Genomic DNA, 18,560 nt, shown 5'->3' with positions numbered 1-18,560 from the left:
ATTTTCTACAAGGGCTTTCATAATAAAGTATAGAATAAAAGAAAGTTGCAAGAGAAAGCTACAGCTTAAGATCCACAAAGGCTTCATAAAGACTTACTGCTAGAGAGAATACAAAAAACTCGCACAAGCATATTTATAATCCCTAAGTTTTATCTCATTTTTATCCAATAGTTGCAAACACATTAAAAAATATTTTCAAATGATTTCAGAAGGAAAAAAAAAAACCACCATGAAATCAAGTGATGGAGTTTCACAGAAATCTTCCATACAACTATGTAAATCAATAGTGGTCTCTTTGAAACAGAATTGAAAGCATACATAATACATTTTAACGCAGAGTATAAAAAGACACTAAGATCTGTAATTCTACTAAATGTCAACGATACTGTAACCCACTTATTGTGGAGTCAGATATAATGAAATTCCATTTATAGTGAAGTAGAGTGGAAGTTTAAAATTACGTCAATGGAATATAATGCAAACAATACAATTCCAGTAATGGTGAATGACTTGTTAGAAAGAAATCTTGGTGAAATAATGATTTCACTATAAGTCTCCCATATCCCTCAAAGCAATATTCAAAATAACATTAGATTTTAACATCAATATTTTACTAAGCAAATTATAATAAATTCAATTTATAATTCCCTAATATATGAAACCATACACAAAGCCACCATGAAAAACAGAAAATGTGTGTGTTAATATAAAACAATACAATATGCATATTCTAATTTGTGTTTGGTCATATTTATGAATGGAATGTAAAAATGAATTAAACACGTCAATTAAGTAGAGGAAGCAGTAAATAATATCTTAAATACATATATAAAATAAATTCATGTTTTCCTCTGCAGAAATGAGAAAACATCATTTCTGGACTAAATAATAAAAAAATAACATGTTATACATTATTCGTAGATTCCATTTTCAAAAATCATACCCCTACTATCCATAAATATTATCATAATGCTACAATTTTCATATTAGCTTTCTCCCTTTAAAAAAAATTGCTATGTTCCATATTGGAACAAGAATTTATATAAAAGTGAAACGCATGCCTGGGATTTAGAAAATGGGGGATTCTATGTCTATCTTTTCTTATATTTATCAGGCTGTCATCCATCTTAAGTATTGACCCCCCTTTCTTCCAACCGTGGGAGTATACTCATTTATACAACACAATGCTCAAAAGCTTTGTGTAGAGGCATAGAAATGATGATAAAACATCCTAGACGCCAGATGCTATACAAATGTATAAAGCCTATGATAGCGGCATGGTGGGAAGGAAGCTGTAATTAAGACCATCAGATAGGATTTGGTTTTCTCTCTCCATGGAAATCATGATAAATATGTTATGTAGTTACTTAAATTTAAACATTTACTTTATAGGATCTGCTCTATCTAAAAGTTTTATTAGCTGATCTCTGAACACAAAAAGTGTTTAATATTAATTCCCAGGCTAGGTGGCATATTAACTTGAGAGAAATTTGCTAACATGATAATTTCTATAGTTGACTGCAGAGCTTCTTCACTAATTGATTCATATTATCTTTTCAATCACTTTACTGTCTCTCTATCCATGAGGAACACATACCAAGAGAATAAAAATTAAAGAGCATGCCACATTCCTATGATCTTTAAGTAAATTCCCAATTGAAAATGTTGCAGTGGCCTAGTGAGTTCACATAGAATTCAATCCCAAGGTGCTGCAATTGGTATTAAAAAAAGAAAAAAACATGATTTCAACACAAATTCCACCTGTCCCATACTCTCAGAACATAAACACATAAGCAAGAAAAATAAGAAATCAAGTAATTGATACGATGACAACTTTTTACACTATATGTAATGATCTGGGAGGCTACAATAACAGAAATGATCAGACATAAGTGAATTCATCAGTGAGGACCTGGAAGAAATGAACTGTTAACTCCATTTTAAAAGTAGAAAAAGAATAGGTAGGGCATTCAAAAGTAGGATGTGCTAAGGAAAAAGGAAGGTTTCTTGATGGCTCAAATGGCTTAGTAAAGGCACAGTGGGAGAGAATTATCTTTTTCACAAAAGATGGACTCATCTAGAAAAAGTAAAGAGAGAATTCTTTCCAAGTAATGAGCTTGGAAAATATGGAGTTGCAAAAGAAACAGGTGGGGAGCCCTGAATACTAGTTTTTATGATATATTTAAAATGATAGCAGGTAAACTTCTAGAAGCATCACTTAAACATTTAACTGGAACGTTATGTTTTAGCATTCCATGATCTTACACCCTTCTTCCATGTCTTAGTAAATTCTCTCTTTGGTTTCCTTTTCTGTACTTGAGTAGAAATTTTAACTGCCAACTTCTGATAGCATCATATCTTAACTATCTCCATTTTCCCCCCCAATATCTATCAGTATGTGTTCCCTCCTGAATGTTAGCTCTTCTGTTATTCCATCATTCGACTCTTATTGTGACCACTCTACTTGCCAGGCTCTGTCCTATACAATAAGGATAAAGTACTAACAAACAAAATCAGCTCTACCTTGCCTTAGAGTTCCATTCCTAAAATAAGAATACAGGTTACCAAGTATCTTGGAATACAATTCTCTTTTATTAATTCTAAGTATGCTACCATTTGACTGTTAATAGCTCCAAGAAAGAAACCACATCTAAGGACACAGTACATACATTATTTGACATATTGTGGAGGCCTGGTGAATAGCTTTTTAAAAGCTTTTTTTTTTTTTCCCTAAAATATAAATGACTTCAGTATTGTCTAAGAGGAAACAAAGAAATGGGAACAGATACTAATCAAATCTTCCTGTGTGAGTTATCTGTATTCTACCCCTAAAACATCATTTTTAGGAAACAATTTATTTTATTAAGGTTTTGTTTTAATTCCAGTAGAGTTAACATACAGTGTTATATTAGTTTCAGGTGTGCTATATAGTGTTTTAACAATTCCATATATCACTCAGTGCTCATCATCACAAGTGTACTCCTTAATCTCCATCATCTATTTCACCAACCCCCCACCCACTTTCTTTCTGGTCACCACCAGTTTGTTCTCTATACCTAAGAGTGCTTCCTGGTTTGTCTCTTTTTCTTTTTCTTATACATATACATAGGGTACATGTACCCTTTAAATTAGTGGTTTTGTATTTTGGGGGTAAATACGCAGTAGTGCAATTACAGGATCATAGAGTAGTTCTATTTTTAACTTTCTGAGGAAACTCCATACTGTTTTGCATAGTGGCTATACCAGTTTGCATTCCCACCAACAGTGCAAGAGGGTTCCTTTTTCTCCTCATCCTCTCCAACACTTTTTCTTTCTTGTGTTTTAATTTTAGCCATTCTGATAGCTATGAGGAAATACCTCGTTGTAGTTTTGATTTGCATTGCCCTGATGATAAGTGATGCTGAGCATCTTCTCATGTATCTACTGACCATCTGTATGCCTTCTTTGGAGAAATGTCTGTTCATGTCATCTGCCCATTCTTAAATTGGATTATTTGGTTTTTGGGCATTGAGTTGTATAAGTTATTTATATATTTTGGATACTAACCCTTTATTGGATAAGTAATTTGCAAATATCTTCTCTAATTCAGTAGGTTGCTTTTTAGTTTTCTTGTTTCCTTCACTGTGCAGAAGCTTTTTATTTTGATGTAGTCCCAATAGTTTATTTTTGCTTTTATTTTCCCTGCCTCAGGACTCATATCTAGAAAAATGTTGCTACAGCCAATGTTGAAGAAATTACTGCCTGTATTCTCTTCTAGGATTTTTATGGTTCCAGGTCTCACATTTAGGTCTTTAATCCACTTTGAGTTTATTTCTGTATATAGTATTAAGAAAGTCATCCAGTTTCATTCTTTTGTATGTAACTGATCAGTTTTTCCAAATGCCATTTATTGAAGTAGAACTTACATCTTGGTGGGCATTTTAATCTTATGCATTATGAGTCTTGTCCAAAAAGTCCTCACATCAGAAAGTTCTGAGCCAAGAAATATTCATTCCTCATCCAAAGCTTAAAAATTGCTCAGCTCTTACTGGAATATCCTTAGGGAAAAAATACATCTTAAAAGCAAGATAAAATATTCTAAAATACTTCTAAAATATTATATTTGTCACTTAAGTGTCATTGATAACAATACCCTGTATCTCTGTTTCAGTATTTGTGGAAATTTATAACTTATAAAAATATTAAGATATAAAAGCATTAAGAAAAATAGTACATGTAAAATTTTTTTAAAATGCATTCTTTGGGTGTAACCAAAGAGTGGCTTCTTCATTCATTTTACAATTATTTAATTAAAGGCCCACCATATGCCAGACTAAGACTAGAGATAAAGCAGTAACTAAAAATAAAAGACAGTCCTATCAGTGTGTCACTTATGTTATTAATTTCTGATTATTAAATAGCTTAAAATCTTAAAAGAGAAACTAACTGGTTAAATGCCCTTCTAGCTTTCTGCAATAGCAATAGTTCATGAAGTTTGTCTGAATATGAGTGGTCTTTCAACTTAGTACATAACTGAAAATCATAACAGGCTAGATTCATTACATACTTCAACCAAATTTAACTTAATTCATGAAATTATATTTGGAATAACCCAAACACAGTCACGGGTTAATTAAAAGAATATATATATGGATCTCCTAGGATATGGAAAATGGCCTCAGAGGGCAATGTTTTGTCCAAAATTATATCTAAAGATTCCAAACCCTAAATGGGTAATGCACTGTAGGACAGCACTGCTTTCTCAGCACATCTTAGGTAGCACTAGGTCAGGAACCCTATGGATAAAATCAGTTCTTGAAAGCTGACAAAAAATATACAAGAATGAAAAAGTATTTTGAAGAATTTTTATTTTTTTAAAGATTTTATTTAGGGCGCCTGGGTGGCTCAGTTGGTTAAGCGACTGCCTTCGGCTCAGGTCATGATCCTGGAGTCCCGGGATCGAGTCCCGCATCGGGCTCCCTGCTCGGCGGGGAGTCTGCTTCTCCCTCTGACCCTCCTCCCTCTCACGCTCTCTGTCTCTCATTCTCTCTCTCTCTCAAATAAATAAATAAATAAATCTTTAAAAAAATAAATAAATAAATAAATAAAGATTTTATTTATTTGAGAGAGAGCATATGAGAGAGAAAGAGAGAAAGCACAAGCAAGGGGAGGGGCAGAGGGAGAAGCAGACTCCCAGCTGAGCAGGGAGCCCAATGCAGGCTCCATCCCAGGACCCAGGGATCATGATTTGAGCTGAAGGCAGATGCTTAACTGACTGAGCCACCCAGGCGCTCTGAAGAATTTTTAAATGTATCATTGTCTACATATAAAATGTATCTGTGGCTAGGTGCAAAATCAATAATGATATGACATGCATTTTAAAATATTTCCTTTCCATATGAATTAACTTTTTCTGTTTCCTGGAGGCATATAGCAAAAAAAGGAAGGAAAGAAAGAAGATGTGTCATGATTCTCAATCCAGAAAAACTAAAGCCATTGGGAGAAAAAAAAAATCAAAGAAAGGGGGTGAAGCAGAACTTCATGAACCATCAAAGTCTTAGGGCAAAACTGTCATTTATTATAATAATGAACAGTATTATTAATAATATTTGTATTGTACATTTTAATTAACTTTTATAACCCCTCCATGAGATAGATTTGAACATTATATTTTCTTTCTTTATTTTTGGATGGAAAATTGAACTTCAGAATAGTTAGATGACTTATCTGTTCTTCAAGGTGACATCTTTCAGAAGAGCTAGAGGCAAAGCTTGTATCCTAGAGTTCTAATTGCAAATCCAGTGATTTTTCTAATGTGCCAGATTGAAAAACTGAATGGTTGTATTACATGTTAAGCATGATTGAAACTTTTTGAAGAGCAAGGGGCCTATGGGAAATGTTTTTGTTTGAAGCTTTTTCAAAATCTGATATTCCCAGGTCTAAAAAAGCAGGTCTCCCTAGAGATCTGTTGAGGTTATGGGATTTCCCGAGGTAGTTTTTGGTTTGGGCTTTGGTTTTTTAGAATTTTACCATTAGATTTAATATGCAGGAAGACACACTAAAAATTTTCCCAATCTAGGTTGGTATTAAATAATGTGTTCCAAGACTTTTTTTTTTTTTTTTTTTTTTTACCTTACTGAATAGAAAGAGTCCAAATAAAGAAGGTCTATTTTGAGAGCTTTTCTACAGTCCAATTAGACTTTCCATTGAAGACCATCCTGAAATTAACTTTCATTGTGTGTCAAACATGCTGAATTATCCTCTCTACTCAGGCAGATGTCAATGAAGACATGTGGTTCATAGGCTGAAAATAATAACTAATCTTTATAGGGTATTTACTAGGTACCACACATTTTTGTTACCTATCACACATTAAAACCCTTCTTTACAAAATAGTTTATCAATCCCTAATAAATATATGTCCAAAATGAGAGATTCCTAGGAAAAAAATGTTAATTATATCATATTTGAAATATAAATAGCCACAAAGTATTGCTAAAATTTCCATCCTGTTACATGTCTAAATCACCTCTCACATTGAGCTACCAACATAACTATTAGCTAATTATAGGACCTTGTGTTTCTTCCTATCTCTGTTACTGACTTGTGTGACCTTGTTAGAATTCTTCCATCTCTCTTCAATGACATAGCTTGCCAACTATAGTCTTTTAGGGTCTACTCAAAGAAGCTTCTAGAATGTTTCACTCTTCTTAAGCAAAAGTGCTGTCATATGTACTGCAAATATCATTTTTGAGCTTTATGATCAATCAATAAAGAAAAAGAAGAGCTAATATTTACTGATTAGCTGCCAAGAATTTGCACATTATCTAATTTAATTCTACTTTAACTGGAAATTTAAACTCCATTGAGTTAATAAAAGAGGGATAACACAACTATGAATCCCATTCTTGTCATCTCCCAAAGACACTTTTTCTAATATTCAAAGTTCTCTCCAAAACAGAGGAACACATATGAAAATTGAAGGGATAAAGGGGTCTATCTTGATAGGTATTTTTGGCATGCTAAGCTATATAGTTCAGATTAGCAAAACACTACAACAGAAATTCCAATTAAAACCGAATCCATACATTTGTGTTTTCCAGTATATAAGCAAATTCCTTCATACACGGCCTCAGCAGAGTTTGGTATACCATAGCGTTGGAGAAAAAGTGCTGCTTTAAGCCAGAATTTCTTGACACCAAGAGAGTTTTTAAACTTAATTCAGTTTTCTTGAAGCATTTTGGAAACTCATATTTTTTGAGGCCCTAATAGATGCTCCATGTTTTATACTCATTGTTTCATATACTCCTCACAACAAACCAATGCGATAAAGTAGCTCCCTGAAATGACAATTGTTCTACCTCATGTTCTGTTTCATATTTTCAGCCTTATTTGGTAATTGAAAAAGTCAGAGAAAGCAATAAGCCAGAAAATTGTGGTAGCTATACAGGCTTTAGAAAAAAATATATTCAATGTGGCAAACTCTACTAACCTTATTTCCCCTTTAGAATAGAGCTTTATATGTTGCAAGCAACTTAAAAGTTATTATACCTTAGAGTTTTAATCGTATAGCTACTGGACTAAAAAATTGAATGATCCCATTTATAATTCATTCTGTGGTTCATAATCATTTATCAAAGGCAACTAGAGGGGCGCCTGGGTGGCTCAGTCGTTAAGCATCTGCCTTCAGTTCAGTTCATGATCCCAGGGTCCTGGGATCGAGCCCCACATCAGGCTCCCTGCTCGGTGGGAGGCCTGCTTCTCCTTCTCCCACCGCCTCTGCTTGTGTTCCCTCTCTCACTGTGTCTCTCTCTGTCAAATAAATAAAAATAAAATCTTTCAAAAAAAAAAGGCAACTAGACTTTTCTGCAAATTTAATTTTTAGATTCCCTTATTCTAGAGTTTTTATAAAACTGAAAATCTGATTTAAGAAAACAAATCAAATAGCTAAATATCTTAGTATGTTAAATATACTCATATAAACATACTAAATACATTAATTAGGTACTAATAAATGGGGGGTGCCTGGGTGGCCCAGTTGTTAAGTGTCTGCCTTCGGCTCGGGTCCCCAGGGTCCTGGGATCCAGTCCCACATCTGGGCTCCCTGCTCAACGGGAAGCCTACTTCTCCCTCTCCCACTTCCCTTGCTTGTGTTCCTTCTCTTGCTGTGTCTCTGTCAAATAAATAAATAAAATCTTTAAAAAAATAAACTATAAATAGTACATACATACACACTTATTGGTGCCATACATACACCTACATTGTAGGAAGTTTGCACAATTCTCTAACAGAGAAGTTCAATTTCAGATTGAACTCTTTAGATCTTTACACAGAAATGCCAGTGCTCTACTTTTTTTCAAAAGGAATTTTGAGATTAACTCTTCTCTGAATCAGGTACACATGTTTGGTTCTTGTTCTTCTCATTCACTGAAATATAAATATATTGCCCTTTTTTAAAGCATTCATTATATAATAAATACCATTATGTTTCTAGCCCACTGACATTATTTATATAAGGTGACTTCAGGAAAGCCATAATCAATTAATACTTTCTTATAGTCCAGTGTCCAGTAATCCAAATTCTAAGAATTTAAAAACTAAAACTTGACAAATATTTTTATATTCGTGTAAAATCTTAAGTGCTGTGGGTGTGTTTCTGCATAGTTTTGTGTGGGGGTGTGTGTGTGTGTTTAAATGAAAAAGACCATTAAAGGCAACACATTTCTTGTTCTCTCACAATACCTAGTGACTCTCTGTTTTCTAATTAGACTACTAACATAACTCAGAAATGGAGATATGATTATTTCAAGGTCTTTTATAAAAGATAAGGAAGGAGCTAAAAGTCTAAAAGAGATGACAATGTAGGATGCAAAAAATCAGGAGCAGGAACATATCCTAATTTCTTGTTTTTTGAATTTATTTAAGTAATCTCTATACCCGACCTGGGGCTCAAACCCACAACCTGAGATCAAGCATTGTACACTTTTCCAGCTAAGCCAGCCAGGCACCTCATCCTAATTTCTAATTCTAAAGCGTGCACCGGAATTTGTGTTTGTCCTTGACAAGTTGCAAGGCATCTATTTTCCTTCTGTAAAATGAAGATAATTATATTAACCTACTAAACAGCTCTACTATGTACATACACGTGTTAATGCCCACAATGCGCTAGATACTATTAAGCCAATCTAAAGCATCTGGTCCTCAAGATGCAGTTATACGCCTGGGTGGCTCAGTCGTTAAGCATCTGCCTTCGGCTCAGGTCATGATCCCAGGGTCCTGGGATCAAGCCCCGCATCGGGCTCCCTGCTCAGCGGGAGGCCTGCTTCTCCCTCTCCTACTCCCCCTGCTTGTGTTCCCTCTTTCGCTGTGTGTGTCTCTGTCAAATAAAATCTTTAAAAAAAAAAAGATGCAGTTATACAAAGAGCCTGGCCCAGAAGTACAGCTTGGTGGTCAACTAAGAGGACCTTACATGGAAAGGCTTTGTTAACATTGCACAAAGTGCCTTTCCTAAGTGCGGGCACGAAATAATTCCACAGGTCTTCGTCACTCTTTATTTGCATAGATTAACTCGCTATTTGAACTAAATTAAGACTGTCACAGAAAGCCAGGGGTATGAATAATAACCCCTAGCAGACTATCTCTATGATCTTTTTCTAAAAGTCATGTGTCCAGATAAAAACCAAATAGCATCAGATTTCCATGTTAAAATCCACATTCAAGATGACTAGAAAAAAACTTTTCTATCACCAATATTATACATCTTTGACAAGCAAATATCTAGCTTTAACTCACCATGTAAATTCAGATTATGCCTCAAAACTATATTTAGATTGTAATTATCTGACTTTTGGAAGATTTAAGTGAAGTTTTGCCTACATATCTTCTTAAAAGTTGTATTTGTTAAAAAAAAAAAGTTGTATTTGTTAGAATTATCTCTTTGAAAACCACATTTTTTTCACAAGCAGGATCCTAAAGGAAGGAAGGAAGAAGGGAGGACGGGAGGAAGGGGGGAAGAAAAGAAAGAGAGAACCTATGCAATTTTTCCCACAACTCTTGTTTTAAATGATAGAATGTAGTCAGGCCAAAACTGTATTACTTTACTCCAAAATTTACTGCAAGACTTACAGCGATCCTTAAAGAAGTTATAAAAATTGAAACAGAATATAGAATAAGTTTCTGATTGTAAAAATACGTAACATTTCAAAGTTCATTTTATAAAAGTCATCAGATCAATACATCATTTTGTCATTTTTAACAATAGTATCTAAACTTTAGCTGTGATACTGAAAGGAATAATAAAAGAGAACTTCAAGGTACGCATATTTATGTGGGACTGTGAATAACTTATTTTTGTTTTTAACATTTACATTAATTAAAATTACTCTAAGAAATCTATGACTTAGGGGCGCCTGGGAGGCTCAATCAGTTAAGCGTCTGTCTTTGGCTCAGGTCATGATCCCAGAGTCCTGGGATCAAGCCCCACACTGGGCTCCCTGTTCAGTGGGAAACCTGCTTCTTCCTCTCCCTCTCCCCCACCCCCCTGCTCGTGCTTTCTCTAATAAATAAAATCTTTAAAAAAAAAAAAAAAAGGAAATCTATGGCATATTTCTAAGAACACTGGGCAAATAAAAGGATATATAGACGTTCCCTACACTTCAGTTGTTTTAATGTACTGAAATTCTTTTTTTAACATTTATTTACTTGAGAGAGAGAGAGAGAGCGTGAGCCTGAATGAGTACATTGCATGAGGTGGGGGGGAGGGAGCAAGGGATAGACAGAACCTCAAGCAGACTCTGCAGGGCTTGATGGGGGGGGGCTCAATCTCACAACCCCAAGATCACAATTCTTTTAATTGTAATAGGATGGAGATGCCAAAAGGAAAAAAAAAGAAAAAAGAAAAAATTTTACAAAAACACATCTGAGTTTCCCAGTGATAAGACTGCCAAGATGTAATACTCTGGAATGGAGTCACTTAACTATCCTCTAAGAATGGGATGTATGGGGGAGGAAATGGAACTCAATTAATACTACATTTGGATTATTGGTCTAGTCCAGTGGATTAAAGCCTGTTTGGGAAAAGAAATAATAACTATTATTTCATTCATTCATTTAACTCTGCTCAAAATTCTCCAATTCCATCCATCTTACTCAGACTAAAAGGCAATTTTTTTACAATGATCCAGCTCCCCAATACTTCCCTGACTGTTCTCCAGCTGTAGACCTTTATAAACATGCTCCCTGTACTAGGGTATTAGCTCTTTCATCTTATACCTGTATGAATCACTCTCACCCCACCTTCAAGGGTTTGCTCAGATGTGATCTTCTTAATGAGGTCAACCTTTATCATTCTACTTAAAATAGCAACCAACCTCTCTCTATTCCTAGACCTCCTGACTCCTCTTACCCTGGTATATTTGTTTGTGCATCACTCACTACATTCTAAAAATACAGGTATTCATATATTACTTATTCACTATATATTCATCATATTTCTGCCCCCCATCTCTACCCCAACTAGAATATAAACTCCAGAAGAGCAGGGATTTTTTTGTGTGTGTTTTACTTACTTACTTCATTCATTAATCATATTCCAATATATATTGTCCCATGCCCACAAATTTCCTGCACCGATTCTGGCCTTTGAACTCCATCTGAGCAATTGGTACAGTCCAGAATTCGTCCTCTTTCTGTCTGACTGGTATACACAGAGCCCAGCATGGGTCTTAAGAACCATGTGCCAATCTAATTTTGTCTTTCCCTACCTCTACTTTGTTTTCTCAATCACTGCAACTGGACTTCTGCCTAAGTTCCTGCCTAGCTACCTAGTTTAAAGTCGTGACTCTACACAAATCTTAAACCCCAATGTTCTGGATTGGAAGCCTAAACAATTTGTCTGCCCGGTGACAATGCTTTCTTCCTGATCTTTTTCCTAGTCTCCAGCTGCTAAAAAAGAATGTATTGCAACTCTGCACAAATGACCTGCAGTCACCGTTTATTGTTGTTATTATTATTATCCTGCTTGGAAACTTCCAGCCATGCTCCACCCAAACAGTAGAATCTTACTGAATAGTTATGCTGACTGGAATCAAGCATGCATTTGGACTCTCTAATTCAGACAACCAGTCATCCCACTAATCTTGCTCTGCATAGGCTGAGGTTAGCTGTTCCTATTCTGCCAATTCTTCTTTGCTTGTGGCCCAGAATTCAGGCCCTATAATTCTAAAGCAGATTATGAAAGATGTGAAAGCTCAAATAAAGTTTCAGCAAGTTTTTTTAAATTATTTAATGCTAAATTTGTTTGGATTAAAAGGAGGAACAATAATCTGGTCTCCAAGGTCCAAGTTGAAAAGTCTAGCACAATAGTCTTTGTCAATGAATAATCAATATTTCTTAAATGTATGAACAGAAAAATAGTGACAATGATGTTTTAAATAAATGGGGACTGAGAAAATACTGATATGTGAAATCTACAAAAAGTAAACTTTTTTGTCATTGCTATTGCAATATAGTTGGATGATGTAAAAACTCTTAAGTCTTACTACTTCAGAAAATCTTCTTCCAATTTAACTAAATCTCTCCCATAAAAATATAGACTCATGCTTTTCTTACAGAGTCATAGCTGGTATAAACTCTTTGGTTATTATTGTATATATATATAAACTATATATATAGTTTATATAGAGCTATAAACTCTGGTTATTATTGATGAAACTATGGTTATTACAGTGTAGGGGACAGTTATCCCATATTTCAGAGTGAATTAAGGACAAACTGGCAGAGCATGTACAGTTTTTTGCATAATCCCTGGCAGCTGTTTTTTTTTAAGATTTTATTTATTCATCAGAGACAGAGAGAGAGGCAGAGGCAGAGAGAGAAGCAGGCTCCCTGGAAGCCCAGTGCTAGGCTCGATCCCAGGACCCTGGGATCATGACCTGAGCCAAAGGCAGACGCTTAACCAACTGAGCCACCGAGGCGCCCTCCCTGGCAGTTCTTGATGGAGATTCGGTTCATTACTTTGCATGAAATCCTAGGATAGAAAACTTTTAGGAATAAGATCAATCAGCAATTTGTATACACTGATATGCAAGATAAAATACATAATATAAAGTTCATGTCTTTTAAAAAAATTTTACACCTATAATTGTTAATGTTGAATATGTTCTTATTCTGAACCCTACATTTTATCTGTTATGAATCATTTTTACTAAACTATTAGGCCAGTCTGCAGTGACCAAGCCAACATATGTACAAAAGTTACATATGCAGCAAAAGTGATTAAAAAGAAATTAATTCCAGGTTTATGGTTACAATAAATCTCAGGTAATTTATGAAGCGTTTTCATATTTTATAGCACAGCATGTTTTAGAACCAGGCAATTAATGTGATGTAAGAATTCCATATGAAAATTTTAAGTCTTCTTGCCAAAAATGAGTGAGGATCATCTCAAACATGTTTTTATTTTAAATCTCAGAAAGCATCTAAAAACACATTTATATACATTTCATATTTTCTTGACATCTTTAAGAATTCAGAAGTTCAAATGCAAGTATGCACTCCAAAAACAATAGACTGTAATACTAGAATCTTGGGCTTAGCAAAGCACTGGAGACTTGATGAGTTTTAACTATGTCTCTGGAAAGGCACTTCATCCTAACTCATCCCTGACAGTTTGCACATCTGATCACACATGGACATTTCCAGAAACTAGGTGCTCCAATACAACCTAGTAATTTCTAACAGCTCAGAATGGGGAGGGGCAGGGAGAAGGAGCAGGCTTCCTCTCATCTTATTTAATTCAAACCTTCCCCTTTGTCATATGCCTCATTTCTTAAGTCTTTCTTTCTCCAAATAGTTTTTTTTTTTTTTTAAGATTTTATTTATTTATTTGACAGAGAGAGACACAGTGAGAGAGGGAACACAAGCAGGGCGAGTGGGAGAGGGAGAAGCAGGCTTCCCGCTGAGCAGGGAGCCGGATGCGGGGCTCAATCCAGGACCCTGGGATCATGACCTGAGCGGGAGACAGATGTTTAACGACTGAGCCACCCAGGCGCCCCTCTCCAAATAATTTTCACTTGAAATGTCCTCCTCTGGAAATCTTTCCAGAGTCCTAACTACTCTCTTCTTCTTCCTCTGAATTGACCTACATTTGTCAGTGAAGCACCCCAATGTGTTCTAAAACAGCCCTCTCTGTTTCTATGAGTTTTTTTAATAAGAGTTCTCTTTTCTGTCACCATGTCACACTATATGTTCATATTGAACTTGCTGCAATTCAGACTGACCTTTCTCCTCCAATTTTTGTACTCATCCCTGTATTTATAAGGGAAACAAAACATTTCCAGAAGAGGGCAAATGAAATTATTTAATGTCTGCATACAAATAACAAAACCAGCTCTGCGTAGGTTCTGTTCATGGTCCAGGCTATGTAGACTTTAAAAATTCCTGTATCTGTTATTAACCTGCTTAGCCACCTGAATCAATTTTGGGCCACCAGAAGTTCTGAAAAGCTTGCATTTTATGTTTTCCATCAAGCCATCACCGAGACAAATGAACATAAGGAATCCTCTATCACACTCCCAAAGACTTCTTTCCGAATTGACCTTAAACCACCACGTGGTATTCTTTGGCAACTACTTCCAATCAGTTGCAATTTACCTACCATTAGATTTCCATTTCCACAAATTATTCATAAGAATATCGGGGAAAGATTTTATCTACTGCCTTGCTGAAACACAGACCCACTTTGACTACATCATTCTATTCTGTCAATCATATCTAGTTAAAAAATTTTCTTAGAATATCATTCTTACTGAATCAATGCTATTCCTACAACTCAGTGAGCTAGAGAAGCTACACAAGATTTTAAAGAAAAAATTAAAAACAAACAAAAAATGTAGTTAAATTTCTAACTCAATTACAACATTTAAGAATGATTGCTTCTTGTCAGTATTCTTAATAAAATGGCACCATACTATAAGGGAGAAAAACGCTAATATAATCGATAAGAAAAAAGTTGATAGTCAAAAACTTCATCAGTCATGCTCATATCCAATGATTTTCACTGAGAGTGTGCTTTAACAGAACAAAATTAAAAAGAAAACATGGCCCCCACAATAAATGGAAAGAAATCTTGGTACCATAGAAAAGGGAACTTTAGCATAAACACCACTAGAAGTGTTTTTAGTTGTTAAAAATTAAGTTATTAGCAGTTGCATGAATTTAAGTCACTACTCCAAGTCTCCAGTTTTAAATTTGCCCAATAAGAATAATAATAGTTGAAGGTGAAATAAGCTAATGCATACAAAGCATTTTTAAATTACAAAACACTTATAAATTTAAGGTATTATGAAACATACACTTTTAATATTAACAAGTTTCAACCATTTATCCCTAAGCCAATCTTGAAATATATTACAAATTATCTATAGTAATAGATTAATAGATTCTAGGATGCAGAAGATAGCAGTCTATAGTAGATTCTATGTTATAACTATTTTGCACAGAATTCCTTATTGTATATAGCATTCAAGTGATCTCTGAACAGAACGGCAGTATAAACTTTCCCTTCTGCATTGACCTCAGCTTGTGCCTGGACCATAGAAATCAGAGTTAATTTTATCTAGAGAGAGAGAGAGAGAGAGAGAGACTGAGAGACAGAGAAAGAAAGAGGAGAGGAGGGAAGGAGGAGTAGGAGAAGAAGAAAAGGAGGAGAAGAGGTAGAGGGGGCAAAAGAGGGAAGGGAAGGGTTGGGAGGAGAGAGAATGAGGGGGGTGGGCGGCACACTAGGAAATTTCTCAGGGACCCACTTGATCCCCCTGCTTTGAGCTTCTGCCCCACTCCAAGTGAACAAAAGGGTTGGTGCTCCTGGCTTCTCTTTACTCCCAGCTGCTTAACAGTATTAAAGTAATATGTATTGTTAAAACATATCGTATAACTAAGCAAGGCTAATATTTTGAGGCAGTATTTTTAAAAATCAGCTGCCAGAAATATTCTCAAACTCACACTCATAAACTCTATTAATTATGCCACATTGACCCCATTTTACCTCACAGAAGAGGAAAAGCAAAATTAGAAGAAAAAAAGTTGTGTAGTGAACTTAAGGTCATTTTTATTCTAGGAATTTTAATCAGGGAGTTACTACTGTAGCAAGAAGATTAGAGTATTTTTTTTTTTTTTTACTCCTTTTAAGATATAATAGTACTGCCAGAAATGTTAGATTATAAGAACTATCAGAATGGGGGCGCCTGGGTGGCTCAGGCATTGAGCGTCTGCCTTCAGCTCAGGTCATGATCTCAGGGTCCCGGGATCGAGCCCAGCGTCGGGCTCCCTGCTCGTCGGGAGGCCTGCTTCTCCCTCTCTCACTCCCCCTGCTTGTGTTCCCTCTCTCGCTGTCTGTCTCTCAAATAAATAAATAAAATCTTAAAAAAAATAAAATAAAATAAAAAGAACTATCAGAATGGTTAGACATAGCTCTATTCCAGTTAACTAAAAGAGGGATAAATATATTTCAAAACTTTGACAGATTCAGTCTCATCAAAACTTTCAAAAGCTGCTAACGTCCAGATTCTGTACTCCTAGGGTAAATATTTTGATATTTGAAACCAAACCTTAAAAATTTTTTACTTTAATACATGTTTTCCAACTCATAAAAATGTTTGCTGAAATTATGTATTATAAATTATGTTTTAAAATGCTATACATTTGCTTCTTTTAAAATTCATGATCACATAATGTATGGTGATTAACATAATAAAATAAAATTTTAAAAAACCATTCATGATCATAAAATAACCCTTCAAAGACTCCCAAGAGTATCAGAAATTATATGCATATAAACATTACAGAGCTCTGAAGAGAATAATTTGAGTTACATTAAATAAAACCGTTTTCCAAAGTCCCCTAAAGTGTATATCTGGTCACAGTGACCTTAATTAAAGTAAATATGACATAGAAATCTTGTCTACATTTAAGCCAGAGGAGAAATTTCACTATAATAATAATAATAATAATAATAATAATAATAATAATAATAATAAAGAGGATCCCTGAGATCGGATGTGAGTCAGAAAAAGATGAGGCTGGATGTCCCATTGGCATGAAAGAAAAAAACCCACTTACTTAACTACTTTACAAATTCTGTTCAAATAGTTAGAAACAAAGCTCTTAAAAAAAAAAAATGTATCAGCTGCCCTGCATAAAGTTCCAAGATGAGCCACAGCTTGGGAAACATTTCTCTGTAGGGATGGAATCTGATTTGGAAAAACTTTTTATTTTTCAATTGGTTAAAAGTTTGCCTCTTTGGAAGATTTCGGAAATCAACTGGCAATATGTAAAAGCGATAGCAAGGTCTCTCCGAACGAATGAACAATGAAACGGGCTTCACATTCTTTTGGGGGAGGTAAGCAATCCCCCCAACACACCCGCCACGATGTACTCGGGGAGCTGAAGTGTACTCGCATCAGGCTTAGCTCCTCTCGCCCCAACTACCCGAGGGCAGAGCCAGAAATCGGTCCCTGCTGTTGGAAGAAGGGACCAGGAGGGGCCGCCGCCCCCCGCAAAGGATGGAATCTAGAGCCCGTTCCTCGACTGTACCTCTTTGCTGATGTGCCTGGAGCTGCCGCTGCTCTGGCCGCTGCGCCCCGCCGCCCGCGAGGCCCCCGCTGAGCAGCAGGACCAGAAGGACCCCGGCCGCTCCTGGCATTGCGGTGGCCCGGAGCGGATCCGCTTCTCAGGAGCCCGAGGAGTAGCTGCCGCCCAGTCCCCCGGCCCGGGCTTGTGAGCTGAATGAGCAGCAGCTGCTGGGTAAGAGGAGGAGACAGCAGCCCGCCCCCTGGCTTTGGCTCCGCGGCCGCCGGAGGGTGGGGGGAGAAAGAGGACACTCCCCCTCCCTCCCCTTTCCCAGGCCCTCGTCCCACAGCCGTCCAGGCACAGGCCCTTAAAGGGTCCTCGGTGAAACAGACCTTTCCTATAGCCGTCCTTCCCTCCGAGAAGGGATCGATCATTCCTTAGCTTGATCAGTTAGCTGAACTTCTTGTAAATTAAAGGAGGTAATTGATATGAAAGCACTCTATGATCTGTAAAGTCTCTACACGTGGAAAGCATTATTTGTGGGAAATGTGCACAGCTGGGAACTTGACCGAAGCTGAGTCGATGCACCTCCCGAGAAAGGCCTGGCAAAGCTGTGTGCGGGCACTGTGTACCCAGGTGATCCATCGCTAGACACCGGACGGGCCCAAAAGCCCCCGGTGACTGCGAAGTAACCAGCGGGCGGAAGGCTGGCCCCGGGCCTCTGCAAGTCAGGCCAGGGCACCGACTTACTGCTTGATAGACTGCTGGGAGGGCAGCCAAGGTGGGACGAAATTTAAAAATCTCCCTTGCTCCACTGCAATGCTTATACTTATGAGGTAAGGTTTTCAGTTCTGCCAGGAGACCTTCGTTTAAATAGGATAAAGACCTCAGCGAACGTTTCCTTTCAGGCTCCAAATTTCATCTCTTCAGTCCCAATTGCTTCTCCTTAACTCAGAATTTCTGCAAGTTTTTCTGCCACCCCAGCTTCCAATGACAGCTCCTTGCTAGTTTTTTGT

General features: G+C 36.4%; 1 protein-coding gene across 1 annotated transcript in view; it reads right to left on the bottom strand.

The window, feature by feature from the left end:
• Positions 1–17,740, bottom strand: part of LAMA2 (laminin subunit alpha 2) — a 617,443-nt gene extending 599,703 nt beyond the window's left edge. The window contains exon 1 of the mRNA XM_034990595.1: positions 17,569–17,740. Coding sequence (XP_034846486.1) covers positions 17,569–17,677 — 109 coding nt within the window. The 5' untranslated portion in view covers positions 17,678–17,740. The remainder of the gene's footprint in view (positions 1–17,568) is intronic.
• Positions 17,741–18,560: the final 820 nt, after the last annotated feature.

The sequence above is a fragment of the Mirounga leonina genome, unplaced genomic scaffold (genome assembly GCF_011800145.1).
Source record: "Mirounga leonina isolate KUSES-001 unplaced genomic scaffold, KU_Mleo_1.0 Mir_53, whole genome shotgun sequence".
Lineage (NCBI taxonomy): Eukaryota > Metazoa > Chordata > Mammalia > Carnivora > Phocidae > Mirounga > Mirounga leonina.
The sequence above is the reverse complement of the archived record's forward strand: the minus strand, read 5'-3'. Positions and strand labels throughout refer to the sequence as shown.